General features: G+C 44.9%; 1 protein-coding gene across 7 annotated transcripts in view; it reads left to right on the plus strand.

Moving 5' to 3' along the window:
• Positions 1-14,600, plus strand: part of LOC120763493 (ceramide synthase 4-like) — a 47,003-nt gene extending 32,403 nt beyond the window's left edge. For all 7 annotated transcript variants that reach the window (XM_040086852.2, XM_040086848.1, XM_040086851.1 and 4 more), the window contains exons 5-11: positions 1,294-1,351; positions 4,589-4,639; positions 8,405-8,497; positions 9,129-9,257; positions 9,518-9,624; positions 10,031-10,187; positions 12,792-14,600. In XM_040086852.2, coding sequence (XP_039942786.1) covers positions 1,294-1,351; positions 4,589-4,639; positions 8,405-8,497; positions 9,129-9,257; positions 9,518-9,624; positions 10,031-10,187; positions 12,792-12,983 — 787 coding nt within the window. In that variant the 3' untranslated portion in view covers positions 12,984-14,600. The remainder of the gene's footprint in view (positions 1-1,293; positions 1,352-4,588; positions 4,640-8,404; positions 8,498-9,128; positions 9,258-9,517; positions 9,625-10,030; positions 10,188-12,791) is intronic.
• Positions 14,601-19,877: the final 5,277 nt, after the last annotated feature.

Raw genomic sequence — 19,877 nt, forward strand, 5'->3', positions numbered from 1 at the left:
GGCACAAAATAAATCTCAGGTCAGACAGATCTGGATGTCAGTCCTGGTTCAGCTTTCCACAGAAAAGGATTCTCCACAGCTTGGTTGAAATGCCTTATTTACAAGAGGCTGCCCTGCTATTTGTGAAGGAATTGGTTTCTTCCAAGAAAGCCATATAAGTTAAAGAAATTAAATACCTGGAGTACTATTCATTTATCTAAAAGATCCTATATAGGATAGGCATCAACTTTGAGCTCATCAGCACCTGCTCCATTTAACGCTCCACCTGTAATTCAAAACCCCTGCCTAAAAACCCTAATTCAAAAAGAAGAAAAGGATGTGTATGATTAATTTATATTTCGTATAGTTACAAATATTTACAGAAACAGTGAATAAGGAGTTGTAAAGCAACAATGTTTATTCTGCCCCTATCTGGATGAAAAGTCTGCTCTCCCTGCACTCTGATGACTTGTAGTAAATAGTATCAATAAATAGGAAACAGTAAATCTTTTTCTGCCTCAGCCCACTGAGGATAGTGCACTTCCACCCGCCCTCTGTCACCATGTGCAGTCTGTAGACAGAATGTCTCTCTGATGTGACGTAGCAGCTTTGTATAATTAATTTTTGTCTTGGAATTCCTGGCGGTTTCATTGACAGGTGGAGTCTCTCAAAATGCAGTTACATCTGAATTGTTATGGAGATTTTTGGAAATTAAAGGACTGGTTTAGACTGTTTTACTCCTTTGAATATTTCCTGTGCTTCATTTATTAATAACTTGTTTATTCTGTTGGGATGAAATTTCCCTCATTCCTTACCACATGTGTGAATATTCAGGTGACCTGCCTCTGTCCACTGTGTAAACAGTTTGTATGTACTTCTGTGTGGGTTTTATGTTGGTAAATCATTACTGGCTCCTCACTGACCAAACAGGAGAGTAATTAGTTACTGTACATGATAACAGATTTAGCAGGCTGGATCTCCAAAGGCCTAGGAGAGAGATTGGCATTGTTTCACTTTTACAAATGCATCGGCTACTGCTGGGAAGCTTTGGGATTATTCTCTGCAGGATTTTAGTCATCAAGATTCTTGTATTTTCTGCCATCTCTACAGCAAAGGAATTGCTCTTTGTGAAGTCTGGGAAATGTGCTGGTAATATGCAAAGAGCTGCTCCTGTTTCAGTCAAACCTTGAACATACTAACATGTGTCTTTGCCTTAATAATGTTATTCTTTGAATTAGTGTGAGGATACACAGACTTGCAGCTCAGGGGTTAATGAATGGAATTCTAATGCCCTTTCTTTTTTTTTCTTTGTAGCTGGAGATTTACGTTTTACATCATTTCTTTCTTCACCGGACTCGCTGTCCTGTACAATGTGAGTACACACACAGTCACCTGCTGTTCTACTCAGCCAATGCCTGCAAGAATGGCAGAGTTTGTTGTCAAACATGCCTTTTCAGATCTCCAAGAGATTTTCCACAGAGGTTGGTGTGTATTCCCTGCGTAGCACACTTAGGAGACCACAAATATACTGCACTGTGCTTGTTTTAAGGACTCCAGAACGAAGATATTTCCTCTTCTTCTGGCAAAGCAGAAGGCAGTTGGGATTGTGTAAAAGTAAATTTCTGCAGGGTAGGAGATAGAACACCTAAGCAGGAAGCTGCAGGGCCTGTTTGTGTGTTGTATCCAATACCTCTTTAAGGTAAAGAAATTGGGCTTCCTTTGGAGCATGGACCGCAGTTTAATAATTTCATCTGCTAATTTTGTTTTCCTTACCCAGGGTGTGATTGGTTCAGGCTCATGCCTTGGCCTTTTCTCCAGTTTGATCAATAGTGGATTGATACAATTTGAAATGCCTCACCAGGCAGAAGTAGTAACAGGAGCCAAGGGTGTGCACTAGTCCCTGAGCTGGGACTAGGAGAACTGGTCACCTGCTGCCTCTATTTTAAAGGTTCTCCTGAATCTTTTGCTGTGTCTGGTTCCCTAGGTGAGCTTTGCAAAAATCTTCTGGTACGGTCTGATGAAGTTAAGTGATGGAAAATGTACACATCCCAAGGCAGCAGGCACAAATTCTCCTTGTAACCTCTCATTGTAACAAGTGAAGGACTTTTGAACTTACACAGACTTTCAAGTCAGATTTTAAGGTACTCAAAATATGAGAATTATAGGATGAGCTAGCTGAGGAGCGAAAATATCTGAATCCCAGCTGCAGTGTTCTGTGGATCTGTACATCAAAACAGAAGGCTGTTCCTTGAGACCTGCTATTGAAATTTGGTCTGGATGACCTGCTTAGCATTGTACTAGAGCTCTGTGGCAGAAAGGGACAAAATCATATTCTTCAGCATGTTATCTGTCCATTATATAGATGAAATACCAGTTTCACTTTTTTTTTTTTTAACTTTATTAATGTCTTTATTCAACACACATCTTACAATTTTCAGAGAAAAGGAAGACATCCATTCTGCAGAGAGCTGTCACTGTCGAGGTGGTCACGACACTCCTTAGATAAGTTATATCCCATTATTACTAGTTGGTGGCTCACCTGCTTCCAGGTGTCTTGATAGGAGAAAATCAGGTCCAGACCTCCCTGTGGCTTCCACACGCCACCCTCAGCTCCACCAAAGCCACCCCTCCCACTCTCCTCCCAGTGGGCCAATGTTGCCAGTCACTAGGACCCCGTACCGGTCCAGACCGGGTATGTCATTCAGGCTGCTGCATCACGTCGGGGTCACCATTTGTTGTTGTTGTTGAGATGGCCACGGCACTCAAGAGTGCTTCTTTAAAAACTTCAGGGGCCTCCAAGTATCAGTACCTTGTTATCTAAAAGTCTTTCATAGCTTTTCTATGTTGCAGTCCCATGAGTCGCTCCACACAGCTCTGGCTCTTTCTCTCCTTCTCTCTTCCTTCCTTCTGCATTTCCAGCTCGCTCCTTCCTGTCCCTAGCACAGCCGCCTTACCCTGTCTGTCCCTTGTATGATGTCCTACCCTTTCTCTCCCTTGCACGACCTCCTGTCCCTTCCTTCCCACAGCAGTACCAGCAGACTCCAACTGACAGACTCCTCTCCCAGCTAATTCACTCTTTTATCACACCCATCGTGCTAGGGACAGGAAGGGGCGAGCTAGAAATGCAGAAGGAAGGAAGAGAGAAGGAGAGAAAGAGCCAGAGCTGTGTGGAGCGACTCATGGGACTGCAACATAGAAAAGCTATGAAAGACTTTTAGATAACAAGGTACTGACGTGTGGAGCCCTCTGAAGTTTTTAAAGAAGCACTCCTTAGTGCTGTGGCCATCTCGATGACAACAGACAGCTCCTTTAGATCCCGTAGCAAATATGTTACTCTGTTACCTAAATTGTGCTAAAATGACTACTTTAAAAAGAAGGACAAAGAACTAACATGACAGGGCACATATATATGTGAGACTTCCTGACTTTCACGTGTTTGCTTTGTAACCTGAGTGACTTTTTAACATGCATTTGTTTTTGTGAAATTCCCTTTTTTCATTAGGAAAAAAGCAAATGTTTAAATTCTGTATTACTTTTGGACTGATAGCAAAACCTTCTGCCCGTGAGTCAGTGAAACAGCCAGTAACAAAGGAAAGTTATCTTCCAGTCGGCCACCAGAAATCAGCTGTATTTGCTGAGAAGTGAGGAATGATGAAATTCAGGGATCTGGAATTTCTTTCTAGCTTAGGTAAAGAGTATGCCATAATAGTTTCATAGCTTTTGCTTTGTCCTTTCTGGTTCTCTATCACACATCTCTCCTGGTTCTGCACATGTATTTGCTGTAAATTCTACTCCCAACCTCACTCCCAGTCAGCAGCAACAGTGTATTTTCCAAATTACCACTGTACCTAAAACCACTGCCTCCTGCTTCCCCTCTATATTGCCCACACACCAGCAGTGCCCAGTGAGAAAAAATGCCTGAGCTCTGATACCTGAAGCCCTGCAGAACTTAGAGAAAACTATCCTCAAAGGTGTGAGGCATTGCTGTGTTCTGTGAGTTCTGATTCAGTCTGGGCACAGCTCTGGGCAGAGCATGCTCCATGCAGGGAGAACTCTTGCGGACTTTATTTGCCACGTTTCTATGAAAGTTTCCAAACTGCAAAGTTCCAAACTAAAAATTTGCTATTAAACAGAGTAGGATCTTTTCAGAGGTTCATTACTTAACAAACTGCAGCGTAACCTTCACTGTTAGAGGAAAAATTACATACCTGACACACCAGTTTGCAGACTTCTATCCGTGTTTAAGTGTTGCTGTGTAAATCACAGATATTCCTAATGAAATACTTGTAAGATTATTTTTAAATGCTCAAAACATCACCACCACCTCAAGCTTGTAGAAGACTGCAAAAAGTTGGGAGAGATCTTCTCTGAGCTATTTTATTTGAGCTATTTGAGACAGTGTGTGAAATTTCAAGCAAATAGCCACAATTTGGAATTGTCACAAGCAGATGCAAGTCCTTGTCATGGAAACCTCTTGGCAATTGGATTCCAGGCAGTGAGCTGCTGTTTGTAATTAAACACAACAAAGTCTGTAGTAGTAACAAACTAAAGGAATTAGATAATTGATATGAAAAGAACTTCTCACACACATGTTCCATTTTTGTTGCAGAAGCCTTGGCTTTGGGACCATAGAGAGTGCTGGACAGGATATCCACAACAGGTGAGTCACACAAGAAGGAAAATTGCTGTTATAAATCATGTATTGTGTTTCTGTATTTTTTGAAAATCAGATTATATTAGTGACAAAAAGAGGACACTGAATTAAATTTGGATACGGAAGACCTAAGAATTCAAAGCCAGACCCTCATCTGGAGAGAACATCTTTGTACCCAGTATCATCTAAATGCAAAAAAAAAAGAAGATGAATTGGCAGAGCATTTTGTCACTACCAAGAGAAAATGAAGACTTATATTCCAGGGATTTTTGTCTGACAGTCACAGATAGAGCAAGACCCCTTGACTGTATGTAGAGGTTGCAAACCCATAAAGGGAAAAGTCATGCCCAATTCTAACAGTGTGAGCCACAGGAAATGTAACAGGACAAATGACTGAAGAGTGAGGCAATGCCTTTCAAGACAAGTCTCTGAATAACCCAGTATTGCTTGAAGGCAAAAATTTTAGGGGCAAATCTGTAGTTCTGTGTAAAAATTAAACCATACAAACAAGTGGGGCTCAAATAGGAATGTCAGAGTGAACGGATCACTCAGGTCCCGCTGTCTCCTCCTCTGTACACTTGCAGTACATCTTGTTAAAAACAGTGGGAGCCTCCATAATGGCACGCTGTGATGGACTGACCCTGCCTGGCCAGTGTGCCCACCAAGCCCATTTTTCTCTCCCCTGCTCAAACAGAAAGGGGGGAGAAAACATAGCAAAAGCTCATGGATTGAGATAAGGGCAGGGAGAGAGCACTCTCTGGTTACCATCACAGGAAAAGCAGGTTTGACTTGGGGAATTTTTTTTTTTTAAATTCATTGTAAATCAAATATGAGTAGTTTAGTAAGAAAAAATCCAACTCTTTAAAACACCTTCCTGCACCCCTCCCTTCTTCCTGGGCTTAACTTCACTCCCACATTCTGCACCTCCTCCCCTGCAGTGGTGCAGTGGGATGTGGAATGGGGGTTGTGGTCAGTTCATCTCACCTTTTCTCTGCTGCTCCTTCCTCCTGCTCCAGCTCTTGCCCAGCTCTGGCAGCAGGGTTCTCCAGTGGGAGACAGCTATCCATGAACCTCTCCACTGTGGGTCCTTTCCACAGGATGCAAACTGCTCCATCGTGGGTCCACCACAGGGCCACAGGTGCTGCCAGGAGCCTGCCCCCAGCACAGGGTCTCCACAGACTCAGAGCTTCCTTGGGCCACATGTCCCTGCTCTAGTCAGGATCCTCCAGGGACTGCAGGTGGATTTCTGCTCCTGTAGACCTCCATGGGCTGCAGGGGCACAGCCTGTATCACCATGGGCTGCTGGGGAATTTCTGCTCCAGCACCAGGACCTCCTCCTCCTGCACTGACCTGAGTTGTATCTCACATTCTCACTCCTCTCTCCACAGCACTCTTGTGCAGCAGTTTTTTCCATTCTTAAATTCATTGTCTTCAAGGTGCTGCCACTGTCATTCATGGATCCAGTGGCAGATCCATCTTGGAGGTGTGTGGAACTGGCTCTGTTGGACATGGGGACACTACTGGCATCTCACAGAAGCCTCCCTTGCCCCCACCCCACTACCAAAACCTTTCCATGTAAATCCAACACACACATATTTTCCAATATTTGTAACAACCAGAAAAGATCAAAACCAGAGCTGGTCTTGTCTGCTGGCAAAGAGCAAGTCAAGGACAAACCTGTGTATTAGCAGGAACAGCAAATGTATTTACAATTTCTACTAAACAGACCGTGCCGTGTGCTACAGACAATGACAAAAGAAACACCAGTTCTCTCAAACAGTCTGATCTTTGGGGGGAAAAATATAGCTTCTGATCCAGAGCTCCTGTTTGGATAACCTGGAGTGTGACCAGCACATACCAGCTAGGGGGATGTTCATATCTTCCCTGGAAGCCCCAGGGCATCCAGCTGTGCTTCCTCCTGTGGCCAATCACTGATGCTACAGAGGAAAACAAACAACAATTTATGAAGGCCATAAATAACCAGTTGGCATTTGGGAGTGCAATACTTCATGTTCCTTAGGAAATGGTTGCAAAGCCCCTTTAGTCATAGTAATTATTTATCAAATAAATTCAGGTTTAAGGAGGTCATATAGTGCCACAACAGCAAATATTTCTTGTTAAATAACAAGATCTTGCCGAGTGGGTCTAAGCTCTCAGTTTCCCAGCTGTAAAAGCCCATGAAATTTACCCAAAAGAATGTGAATTACATTTCCTGCTGGAGTTGGATTTCCCCCCCATTAGTTTGATTAAACTGGAAAATCTGTGACAGAGTGCAGGGTATTTGAAGCATCTTCAAACCTGAAAAGGGAATGATTTATTCAGCTACCCCTTTTCCACCATAATGAATTGGTTTATGTAGTTTTTAAAACTCTGTACTGTCTGCTCAGGAATCTGAATAGTGCTGAAGAAATCCTAAAAATGGTCAGGATCTTCATAGTGGTTTCCTAAATGTTTGACATGGTGTGGTAAAGTGGAATTTCCTCTGCTGTTTGATTCCATCTTGGCACAGATGACATTTAGTAAGTGAGTGTATTGTTCAGTTGAATATTTCCCCCTGTAGCTGCAGGAGCCAGCTTTGTTGATGTGGTTGCTATATTGGGTTTTCATGGCCTGGTTTTGGTAGCAGGGGGCTGCAGAGGTGACTTCTGTAAGAAGTTGCCAGAATCTTCCTCCATGTCCAGCAGAGCCAATCCCTGGTGGCTCCAAGGTTGAACGTGCCGCTGGCCTAGGCTGGGCCCATTAGCAGTAACATCTCTGTGATAACAGATTTTAAAAGAAAGAAAGAAGAAAGAAGTTATTGTCCAGTTGTATTTGTAGCCAGAGAAGAGCGGGCTGAGAACATGGGAGAGGAACAACTCTGCAGACACCAAGGTCAGTGAAGGAGGAAGGGCAGGAGGTGCTCCAGGCACCAGAACTGAAATTTCTCTGCAGCCCGTGGTGAAGACCATGGTGAAGCAGCTGTGCCCCTGCAGCACATGGGGATCCATGGGGGATGCAGAGATCCACCTGCTGCCCATGGAGGGGGAGCCCACTCCAGAGTGGCAGGATGCCTGTAAGGAGGCTGTAACCCTGTGGGAGACTCATGGAGAGAGGAGCCCTGCTCCCATGCTGGAGCAGCCTGTCCTTGAAGGACTGCACCCCATGGAAAAGTGACCCACTCCACAGCAGCTTGGGAAGGACGTTTTCCATTGTATGAACTTACTGCCATGAGATGAACCGGTTGTGCCAGTTCACAGAGAGCTGTTGCCTGTGGGATGGACTCGCACTGGAGAAGTTCTTGGAGAATTGTCTCACATGGGAGGGACCCCACAGTGCAGCAGGGGAACCATTCCTCTCCCTGAGCAGCAGGGAGAGGAGCTGACCATAACCCCCATTCTCATCTCCTTGTGTCACTGGGGTATGAGACAGAGCAGGGAAGGAGGGATGGGCAGAGGAAAGGTGTTTTTAAGTGTTCATTTCACTTCTCATGATCATGCTCTGGTTTTGTTAACAATGAACTTAATTCATATCTCTTATTAGAGTCTGTTTTGCCCGTGCCTGTATTTGATGAACAATCTGTCCTGGTCCTTATCTCAAGTCATGAACCTTTTGTTATATTTTCTCTCCTCTGTCCAGCTGTGCAAGGAAGTGACAGATGGGCTTTGGTGGCTGCCTGACATCCAGTCAGCATCAACCAGCAACAGCTGTCTTTTGTCTTGAAAGGAGTTTTCACTTGCAGCCCTTGCACTGATGTATCTGATGGGTATTTCCCTGTCTCTCCCTCTCTCACAGCCTCTCCAACCCTCCCTGTTCTGGTACTATATGCTGGAGCTCTCCTTCTACTGGTCACTGGTCTTCACCTTGCCCTTTGACGTCAAGAGGAAGGTGAGTGGCAGTCTCAGGGGAGAATTAAGTGCAAACAGGACACAAGCTGAACACTTAGGAGAGTGATGTCTAAGAGCATGTGTATAGTGCTAGTCAAGGTTTTGTGGGACTCTATCCTTACTCATTCACAGGAATTTTCATTCCCGGTCACTGGTTTTCTCTACTCTGGGAAGTGGAGAACACCAGCCCTGTCATAGAAAGGTGCAAAGTACTGCAGAGTTCTCAATTCAAACTTTAAATCCAAACATAAAAATTACTCTTCTGTAACTCTTCTAGGCTGCACTGATCATAGAGACAGGAAAAGAGGTGGTTCTCTGCCACTAAAGCTGCTTGTGTTCCTGGTGCCAGTGTCCCAACAGACAGGGTGCAGCATCATATCATGGGTGGTGGAGGGAAAGAATGTTCATTGTTGTGAGATCCTCAGTTTACACCATGAGCTCTTTATTCCTGGATCTGTTGGTTGCCTACGTTTCTAGAATGTATTTGGTAAAAGAATTATGTGGGTAATTGTAGTGGGAGGTTTCTTAGTCACTAGGTAGAGAGATATCATTGCTACCTGCAGGAGCCACACTTGGACTGGGGCAGGAGGTGCATTACGTATTTTATTCTCTGCTGTTCCCCTTCTCATCAGGATTTCAAGGAGCAGATAGTCCATCATGCTGCAACCATCTTCCTGATCAGTTTTTCATACTGTGCCAACTACATCCGCATTGGGACACTGGTGATGGTGATTCATGATGCTTCTGATTGTTTCCTAGAGGTGAGCCAGGCAGGGCCTAATCAGCAATGGTGCTCTTCAGTCACAGAATGTCCTTCTATCTAACACAACATGGGCCAAGCACTGGGGTATTCCACAGATGCCTCGTGCTGCTCTGCTGACCCAGCCGAGGGTGCCCAGCTGAGAGCTGGGCAGAGCTGTGGTTACCTGCATGCAGGTTGTGTCATACCTGTCTCATTAACCCCATGGAGTGTGTGCAGATGCTGTCTTGGCTGCTGTTTTATTGCTCTTTCTCCTTCCAGCCAACTAAGATATTCAATTACATGAAGTGGAAAAAAACTTGTGACAGCCTCTTTATGATCTTCTCAGCTGTTTTCCTGATCAGCCGCCTGGTCATTTACCCCTACACGTGAGTGCTACAGTGAGGGGACATGGAAAGCCACCTTCTGAGAGATGGCATGATTAGCTGGGTGCTGCAGCCTTTGTTTTTTGGTCGTGGAGCATGTGTTCCTGCCCTTTGCACAGGCTGAAGTGCCGCATGGCTGTTGCACGTGTCTTGGAGTAGACAAGGGTGCTCTGCCTTGGAGTTAATCGAACAGTCCTAAAGCCCATAAGGGTGCTGCAGAGGAGGAGCCCTGGGCCAGTGGCTCCATCCTGTGCACTTCGGGTGGGGAGCTGATAGTTGGCTCACATGTGATAGGTAAAGATGGAAGTGGCTGATCTGAAACTTCCTCTGTGACTATAAATTAATGGGGCTTAATTGTGGCCCTATTAACAACGTGCTTTCCCTCCACTTCAATCCCCCTATTTTGCAGAGTGCTTTATAACACCTACTATTACTCCATGGAGATATTCCAACCTTTTTTTGGATACTACTTTGTGAATGTTCTCCTGGTAATTCTGCAGCTGCTCCATGTCTTCTGGTCCTGCCTAATTATTCGCATGGTCTACAAGTTCTTCCTCCAGGGCACGGTATGCATCAGTTTGTAGTATCCTTTACATCACATGGGGAGGGAGGGTCCACCTACACTGCTTGAGAATACAGGGGTCCATCTGGCATAGATTCCTTGTTGTTCTAGTGTAATTATACATGTATATTGCCAAAAGTGAGGTGGAAGGAAATTCAGTAATATTAGGGAAAATTGACTGAAAAAAATTTTATAAGTCACTACAATATTGGGTCCACTTCTGATGTTTATATTCAACAAAAATGTGGATTGGACTCCAAGAGAGATGTCTGTGAACAAAGCCAGTGACATCTGAGTAAAAATCCCAACACTATGTGCAGTGTGATTTGTATTTGTAACAAGACAAAGAAATCAAGGAAGGGAAAATTGTCATGATTGGTGAGGTCAGTGCAGAAGTGTCTCCCTTAGTCTACAGGATTTTTGATTACATTTGTGCTACACTGCTGTAGATTTCCCACAATAGGTCTTTCTGTCTAAACCAGCTGTCTGGGCTCTTCTTGCAGTGCTGGAGGGCAGTGGGCATGCCTAAATTATAATCCATTCCATACTGCACCTGGCAGTGCTGCTCAACAGGCACAGAGCAACCAGACATGAATATCTGAGCCCCAGCTGTATAAACTGAAATGAAATGTGTCCTACATCCCACTCTTTCTGGCCTGCAGTATTTGCTGTGACACCAAACTGCTGCTCAGCATGAAACTCTTCCCAAAATCAAAGCCATGACTGGCCACATGACAAGGATGCAGTCCAAAGGTGACCAGTCAGTGCCTCATGGGAACTGACCTCAGAGCCCAGGATGATTTGTTTTATTAGTATCCAACTGAGGAATTTTGTGTTACAGGAACTGAGAGCAAGCATTAAAGGCTCCTCTTTATCTGTATTGTTCCCATTTTCTTTATCTGCCTTCCCTTAAGGTAGCACAGAGAAAATTACTTGCAGATGAGGAAACAGGACCAGAAATGAAGACACAACTGAAGACAGCCTTTTATTATTTTCCTAGTTTTTGAGTGGGCTGAATTACCACTGCAGTTACTGTAATGTAAAATTATGAGGTAATAAATAGAGTTATTAGAAAAAGAACCATCAGGGAGAAAAATCCTGAAGCATATCCAGAATTTTTCTTATTTTATCTAAAATTGATCTGCCAGATTTGATACAAAAATATATTTGAGAAATTTCTGTGCTGAGGAGTAAAAAGCAAAAAAGAAACATCCTAAACAGATCTGTTTCAATGACAGTATTTAGTAGCCCAAAGTAGTATCAGCAAGAATACAGGACATTCTCGCTTTGAGAACCATGAAACTCTTGCTTGCAATCAGTTCATGTTCTTCTTGCAGGCCTTTCTGGTCTCCACACTTTTCCTCTCTGGCTACAGGATAATCTTTACCACCTTCTCGCATGATGTTCCCTAATCCCAAGTAATTAGAACTCAGCCTAGATCCTGAAGAACAAGTTTCAATCCCTCGTAGAGGGGGCAGCTTTATAGTTCCTTTGGGAATCTTGCTGGATTTAAGGCCTCAGCCATATTCTCTGGCTATAAGTGGATATATTTAGAAATACTGACTACGATTTGTCCTTATGATGCAGATCCAGACTCCTGCATATTTCCTGGTCTCCCAGTTCCGGAGTGATCTGAGGTGCAGGATGTTCACAGCAGAAAGCATCTCCCACCCATATTGTCCTTGGAGGCAGATTGAATTCAGTGCAAGTTAGATTTTAAATCCTTTCTGCATCTGGTTGTAGTGATCTCTGGAAAGAGCATGACCACAAACAGAGTTCTCAATATGATCTGGGAAATATCAAAAATAATGTACAACCAAAAATGGAGACTAAATTTCTGGGCAGCCCCTGATTTACCCCTGGCAGTTTCTAAAGCTCAGGTCACAGAAGGGGTTTGCAGCTTTCCTTCTTTCCAACAAGGAGTGTGACACTCTGAACTTGTCACCAGTATTGGCATCTTATATGGCAGAGTAGACACTCTGAGAAACCAGGAAGTGCTGAGCTGCTTTTTCTAAACTGTCATTTTATCCCATTTTTTTCTTTTTTGTCTTCCTTTCAAGGCAGTTAATTAAATACTTACAGAAGGGCATTACAGACTCTCAGTCAATAAACAGCAAGAGGAAAAGCCTGACCATAAAACTGAATGTAGTCAGAGTGGAGTGGCTTTGTGTTGAGCCTTTAGGAAGCAGGCATTTCCAGCCTGTCCCAAGCAGTGTTGTCAGCCTGCAGCCACCCAGGCCACGTAGGCAGAAACTGGCTCCTTGTCCCTTTAGGAAAGTGTAAAAGAGCTTGATTAACTGCCTCCCGCATCCTTCTCCCACATGCTGATGACCAGGGCAGCAGTGTGGATCTCCTCAGGCTTACACAGTTGTCCTCAGTCCTGGGCATTTGTGGTTTTGTTCTGTTTCACAGCCTGTAATTCCTAATGTGTGTCAGAATCACAGATGAGATTCGAGTGAGAGTGAAATCAAAGAGGCAGGGAGAATCTGTTCCCAAGGGTAATGTAAAAGTTGAGGCAGCAGGTGCATGGTCAGCCTGGGGCTCAGCCATCACTGCTGCTTGTGCAACCGCTGTATTTATCAGGCTTCTCACTTACCTGTTTTTGTAGATGGAAAAGGACATGAGAAGTGACACAGAAGAAAGTGACAAGGATGAAGAAAGAGATAAAATTAGAGAAAAGGAGAAAAATGGGATCACGTATTTCAGCAACGGCACAAGCAATGGTTACATCCAGAGGAATGGGTCTGAGCCCCTGGTCAACAGAGCCCACCTTGCCAACGGCCATGCCAAGGAAAGATAGCTGCTGCCCCTGTGCTGCTGGTCTGGCCTCCAGCTAACCCAGGCCACCATCTGTAGTAACAGTTTTGCTCACTGTGTAGATAAACTGGAGTGCAATTGCAGTATTGTAGCTGAATTCCTGCTTCCCATAAACCAAAGTGTTTATAGTCGGTGATATTTGAAGGAAGTTTTTTGTCCTCCTTCAGTAAAAGCTTACTATAAGTCGTAGCCTCAAAACAGATAGCAAGGGATCAAAGTGGTTTGACTTGTATTAAGATTGTACCATAATTGTTGTCAAATGTGTTAATCTTGAAAAATACTTTAAAAATAAAAAGGTGGATAAACTCTGGCAGTGTCAAGTTTGACCCACCTAATGTTTGATAGGAATCTGTTTAGCCTGGATCAGCCTCTGGAGGTCTGGCCTATTGCCAGTAATTATTATGGTTGACAAGTGACAAATCTTAACACTGGGACACCTCTTCTGAGAAAACAGGTACCCTATTTACACTTACAAAATTACAACTGAGCATAGTGAAATGAAAACTTTGGAAAGGTATAAGATAAAACATGTTCTTCTCTGCTGAACCTTATGAAACAGTGCTTCAGCTTGGCCTTCAAACTCTGGGACCTTTGCCTAGGTGTAACAAGAATAGCAAGTATAAGGCAGTGGTCCATGAAGTCATGATGTTGTGTTGATTCAGTTAGCTTAGTTGCTGTATCTTGTATCATGTGTAGTCTTAGATTTTTGGATTGTGCAATCTCTTAAAACATTTTAATTAGTGTTATGTGAATTTCTGTTTTATAGGTCACCTAACCTATGAAACTGAAGTATTAACAGATTCACTGTAATTGAGTGCAGGGATTTGGACTGCTGAGGCCATGCAACACATCTCTTTATGCATCTAGTGCTAACCGAGCAGGGATGGGACATGGACCAAGGAAATTTCGTATTTGAGGAGGTGGTGCACATGTTTAAGCCATAAAGAAAGTGACAGCATAGAAAGAGAAGAGGATTATCATCACTCCACTCAGGTCACCTGAGATGTGACTGAGAAGCTTTGATTTGAGCTTGCGTATGCTCATGTTCTGTTTCAGTCAAAATACATTTGGATAATTGGATTTCTAAACTGGAATTGGATAATTGCAGAAGGGAAAAAGTGGTTCCAGCATGTGTACTTCCAGAGCAGTAACATGCTGTGGGAGGAGGATCCTGCATTGTCATTTAAATTCTGATTTGCTAAAGATAGTCTGTTTCTGGAACCTTAGCTCGGCTGGTGAGAGCATGGTGTTAATAATGCCAAGGTTGTGGGTTTGATGCCTGAATGGGCCATTCACTTAAGAGTTTGACTTGATCCTTGTGAGTCCCTTCCAACACATAATATTCTGTAATTCTGTGATAATTGGAAGCTCATGTTCGATGCCTGAATGGGCCATTCACTTAAGAGTTTGACTTGATCCTTGTGAGTCCCTTCCAACACATAATATTCTGTAATTCTGTGATAATTGGAAGCTCATGTTCTGTATGCTGTATATCTGAGCGTATGGTCTCACTCCCCTACAGGTAGTGTGCTCAGAAGGAATATATATAATTTTGTACTACTGAATGTAAATGTTCTTTATAAATTACTTTTAAAGGTTTGATCATCTGGTCTCTTTTCTACTTGTTTAGCCACCAGAAGGTAAACCTGGCTGGTTGCACCTTAACAGGTGGATGTGTGATGTGGGAGACCCATGTGGGTTCCATTGCCAGGGGAAGATGTTGCATACACAGGACACACAGCCACACTGAACCATACCAGTAAGGATCTGCAGCTGCCAGGTTTGTCTCCTGCTCAGTAATGCTGTGTTTGGCCCTGGAACAAGGGCTGATTTGGAACAACCCCTACACTAGACCTGGGGGCAGGCCAGGTTACTTGGTACTTGCCAGGACAGTGGCAAGTCCAAGACGGCAATGCTGGAGAGGTGCCTTGGCCTTGCAAGGGTAGGAGGAGAGAAATTATTAACTGTTCTCTTTTTTTTGTGAGGTTTTAGGAGGCTACAGAAGATCACTGTAGTAAAATCACACCACCTCTCCTCTGAGGAGCAGAATGCTTCCCAGAGTCTGCACAGTGCCCAGTGGAGCCAGTGTATGTTAATGCCTGCTGGATTTGATCCTCAGGGCTTTGTTGTGTCCCTGAAGATTAAGATAAGCTTGTTAGGAGGCAAATCTGGTTCTTGTGAAAGATACATCAAAGGATACAGGAGAGCTGTTGGATTTGAGCAAAAACTACTGAGTGCTGCCTTTAGCTGAGGAACTGAGCGTAACAGTGATGAGTCATTCAGGGAGATCAGCTGCTGAATTTGTTTTCTTGTCATCAACTTGCTAAGGCTTGAAGAAGCATTCAGCTTCCTCCCTGCACTGCTCCACCTTCTCTATGTTTGCTCCAGGGCTGGGAAGCTTCTGAGGAGTGAGATAATGTTTAAGAACTTAGTGTATCCACCCCCTCCTCCCTTCGCACGTGGGGCATCACAGCTCTCCATACAGAAGAGCTGTTGTCGAAAACTTGCAGCGAGTCTGTCACTTCTCTGCTGAGAAAACCCGCAGAGCAGATCATGGAACCACCAAATCCATTAGATTGGGGAAGGCCTCTGAGATCATCAAGTACAGCCTGTGACTGGTCACCACTTTGTCAATCAGAGCAGAGCACTGAGTCCAGTCACTTCTTAATTACCTCCAGGGACGGAGACTCCACCACCTCCCTGGCCAACCCATTCCAATGTTTAACAACCCCTTCCATGAAAACATTCTTCTTGATGTCTAGCCCATACCACCCCTGGCATGGCTTGAGTCCATTTCCTCTGTCCCTGTTCCCTGGGAGCCGAGCCCAAGCCCTGCCTGGCTGCACCCTCCTGTCAGGGAGTTGTAGAGAGTAAGAAGATCACCGTGAGCCTCCTTTTCTCCAGGCTGACCACCCCTAGCTCCCTCAGCTTCTCCTCAGAGGACTTACTGTCTAATGAAGAGTTCCATCTCCAGATGGAGCACTGGGCACCACAGCAGGGCCTGATTCTTTCCCCCATACTTTTATCCCCCATATGCACAGACGAGATGTACATTGTCACAGTGTGTGCCCACATAATGTTAGTGAGCAATGGTGGGAGATGAGGCACCCAGCTCCAGGTGAGCCATGAGAGAAAGAACATATATGGATGCTTCCAGGCTGCTGTGAGGTGGGTGAGACAAGGCTGGCACAGTGTGGCCCCCAGGCTGCCCTAGCACAAAATTATGGCTGACATGAATCTGCTGACTCCAGTAGACGTGGACATCTGGTGCCATTTTGGATCTTGTTTTAAGAATAATTTGGCATAATTCTTTCCTTCTTCCTGCGCACAGTAAATTTCAAAGCTCTCCATTATCACAGTATTTCACATTATTTCACATTATTTCACATTATTTCATATTACTTCATTCAGAAATGTATGCCCAAGGGAACCTTTTCTTGGATGGCTGCACTTGGAATAACATTGCTTTTCTCATTCTCACAGGTACAGCACAGTGCCTGCAAATAAAGGCGAGGCCTTGTTCAAAAAGCTAAGTCATGTCTAAAGAAGAGAAAGGACCTATAACTTTGTCAGCTCAGTGTAAGCTTGTGATAAAGCAGGTCAAGAAATATCCCAAGAAACAACTTGAAAGGCAACACCAGTCTGTGAAACATTGGCAAGATGGCCGGATTCAGAGATAATGGTGGCAGATAGCAGGAACACTGGGGTAAGTCAGGCTAGAGCCAAGAAATGCAGTAATGTATGGCTCTGTATGGCTCCCCAGCTGAGGGAGAGAGGGTCCAATACCTGACATCTCAGTGAGGCCATATTCCAAGGGGATCCACTTCAAGCCAGTAAGAGAAAATGTTACCTAGCACACAGATTAACTGAGTAACAGCAAACCTTCAAACCCACTGACAGGTGGAAATTTGTTCTTAGAGAAGTTCAACTACCAACTGTGGAATGATGGTTTTTGTTTCAAACCATCTTGTTATCAGAAAAATGTAAGAAGGTTCCAAGTGGGAACATGAGAAACTACAGCTCTTTGTAGTCTGACATGCAGACTGGTCAGAGCACTAGAAAGTATTATATGTGATAGAATTTTTGGCAACAGATATGAGCATAATAGGAAAGAGTCCCCATGGGGTGGTCTGTGGGGAAGTTGTCTCACTCTGCTGGAGTTACCTGAAAGAATTGGTGAGAACACGTAGTGGAGGGAACCTACACCCTCCTCAGCTTTGCAAAGGCATTCAGAAAAGTCCCTCACTAGCCTGAGGAAACCCACCTGAGTTGACTATGAGAGACCAACGTGGATTGTTTGCAGCTGTGTATGGTTGCAGGTACTCCCAAAAAGGGGGAGGGAAAGGCAGAGAGAAAAATCAGCTGATAATGAAGGTTTCTCATGATGGTGTTGCAGATTGGCTGCTGCAGTCCACAGCACTGAGAGACTGACAGAACACAGATGAAGCTGAGCGGAGCAGAAGTTGGTGCATGAGAGGTGTCCTGAAGTGCTGGGCTGTGTGTGAGTGCTCTAGAACCACTCTGGGGAGCAGTGCCTCAACTTTGTGTTCAGTACATGATGATTCAAAATACAAACAAGATATGGGATGTCTCTGGCCAAGATGAAGGAACCAAAAGTGAGACTGCTGGGGCCTTGAAGTTGCCAGGAGATTTTAATGTATATAGACAGTCTCCCCTGGGACCTCCAGCCACACCCCCTGCTGGGTGTTAGAGCTGGTTAAGAGATGAGGGCTGGGCAGCCTGAGAAAGAAAAGCCTGATAGAATGAGGGGGCAAGAGAGATCAAAGAATCACAGAATTTTTAGGTTGGAAGAGACCTTCAAAATCATCAAGTCCAACCCATCTGTAATACCTCAACTAGACCATGACACCAAGTGCCACATCCAGTCTTTTTTTAAACACATCTAGGGATGGTGACTCCACCACCTCCCCAGGCAAGCCACTCCAGTACTTTATCACTCTTTCAGTGAAAAACTTTTTCCTAATATCCAGCCTATATCTCCCTGGTCACAGCTTGAGACTGTGTCCTCTTGTTCTGTCTGTTGTTGCCTGAAGAAAGAGACCAACCCCCAGCTGACCACAGCCACCCTTCAGGAAGTTGTAGAGAGTGATAAAGTCACCTCTGAGTCTCCTTTTCTCCAGGCTAAACAACCTCAGTTCCCTCAGTCATTCCTCATAGGGCTTGTGTTCCTCTGGAAGCCCCTCACCCCTCCTCTGGACACGCTCAAGCATCTCAACGTCCTTCCTAAACTGAGGGGCCCAGAACTGGACACAATACTCAAGGTGTGGCCTCACCAGTGCTGAGTACAGGGGAAGAATGACCTCCCTGCTCCTGCTGGCCACACCATTCCTGATACAGACCAGGTGCCATTGGCCTTCTTGGCCACCTGGGCACACTGCTGGCTCATGTCCAGCCGGCTACCAACCAGTACCCCCAGGTCCCTTTCCTCCTGGGCATTGTCCAGCCACACCATCCCCAGCCTATAACACTGCAGGGGGTACTGGGGCCAAAGTGCAGGACTCGGCACTGGGACTTATTAAACCTCATCCTATTGGACTCTGCCCCTCTGTCCAACTGTTCCAGGTCTTTCTGCAAAGCCCTTCGTCCTTCCAACAGGTCGACACACACTCCCAGCTTAGTGTCATCTGCAAATTTACTAATGAAAGACTCCATGCCTTTATCCATGTCGTCAATAAAAGTATTGAACAGAACTGGCCCCAGCACAGACCCCTGAGGGACACCACTGGTGCCTGGCCGCCAGCTGGATGCAGCACCGTTCACGACCACTCTCCGGGCCTGGCCATCCAGCCAGTTCCTAACCCAGCGAAGAGTGCTCTTATCCAAGCCACGAGCTGCCAGCTTATCCAGGAGTGTGCTGTGGGAGACAGTGTCAAAGGCTTTGCTGAAGTCCAAATAGACAATATCCACAGCCTTCCCTGCATCCACCAGGCGGGTCACCTGGTCATAAAAGGTGATCAGGTTGGTCAAACATGACCTACCCCTCCTAAACTCATGCTGGCTGGGTCTGATACCCTGGCCATCCTGTAAATTCTGTGTGATGACACTCAGTATAAACTGTTCCATTATATTGCCAGGTACTGAGGTCAGACTGACTGGTCTATAATTACCAGGATCCTCCTTTGCACCCTTTTTGTGAACGGGTGTCACACTGGCCAGCTTCCAGTCATCCGGAACCTCACCAGTGAGCCAAGACTGATGGTAGATGATGGAGAGTGGCTTAGCAAGCCCATCTTCCAGCTCTCTCATCACCCTGGGATGGATCCCATCTGGTCCAATAGATTTATGGATATCCAGGCATTTCAGTAGTTCTCTGACTGCCTCCTCTTCGATAATGAGGGGACCATTCTGCTTCCTGACACCATCTACCAGCCCAGGAGGGCAGTTGTCTTGAAGACAAGTCGTCTCCTCACTAAAAACTGAGGCAAAGTAGTCATTAAGCACTTCTGCCTTCTCCTCATCTGCAGATATTAAGTTCCTTCCCTTGTCCAGTAAAGAACAAAGGTTGGTCTTACCCTTCCTTTTAGCATTAATATATTTGTAAAATATCAGCCTCTGCTGATAGTGTCACCAGGTATGTGTAATCTGTAAAGCAGAGTGAAATTGAAAGCAGCCACCTCCCTGACCCTCTAAATTACTCTCTTGTATTAGGACATCTTACCCCACCTGCAAGCTCACAGGCAGGTCAAAACAAGTGATGATATTTCAACTAGTCTGACATACTCATATGGGACTGAGCAAGAGGTGGGGACAGTGAGTAATGGGTTGGGAATCCTAATTTAGCAGTGAGCCTTATGCCTTACTACTACCTACTTGCTGCAGGCAGCCTCTGGTTTCTGTGCCCACGGTCTTGACCAGA

Source organism: Hirundo rustica, chromosome 26 (genome assembly GCF_015227805.2).
Source record: "Hirundo rustica isolate bHirRus1 chromosome 26, bHirRus1.pri.v3, whole genome shotgun sequence".
In the NCBI taxonomy this organism is placed as follows: domain Eukaryota; kingdom Metazoa; phylum Chordata; class Aves; order Passeriformes; family Hirundinidae; genus Hirundo; species Hirundo rustica.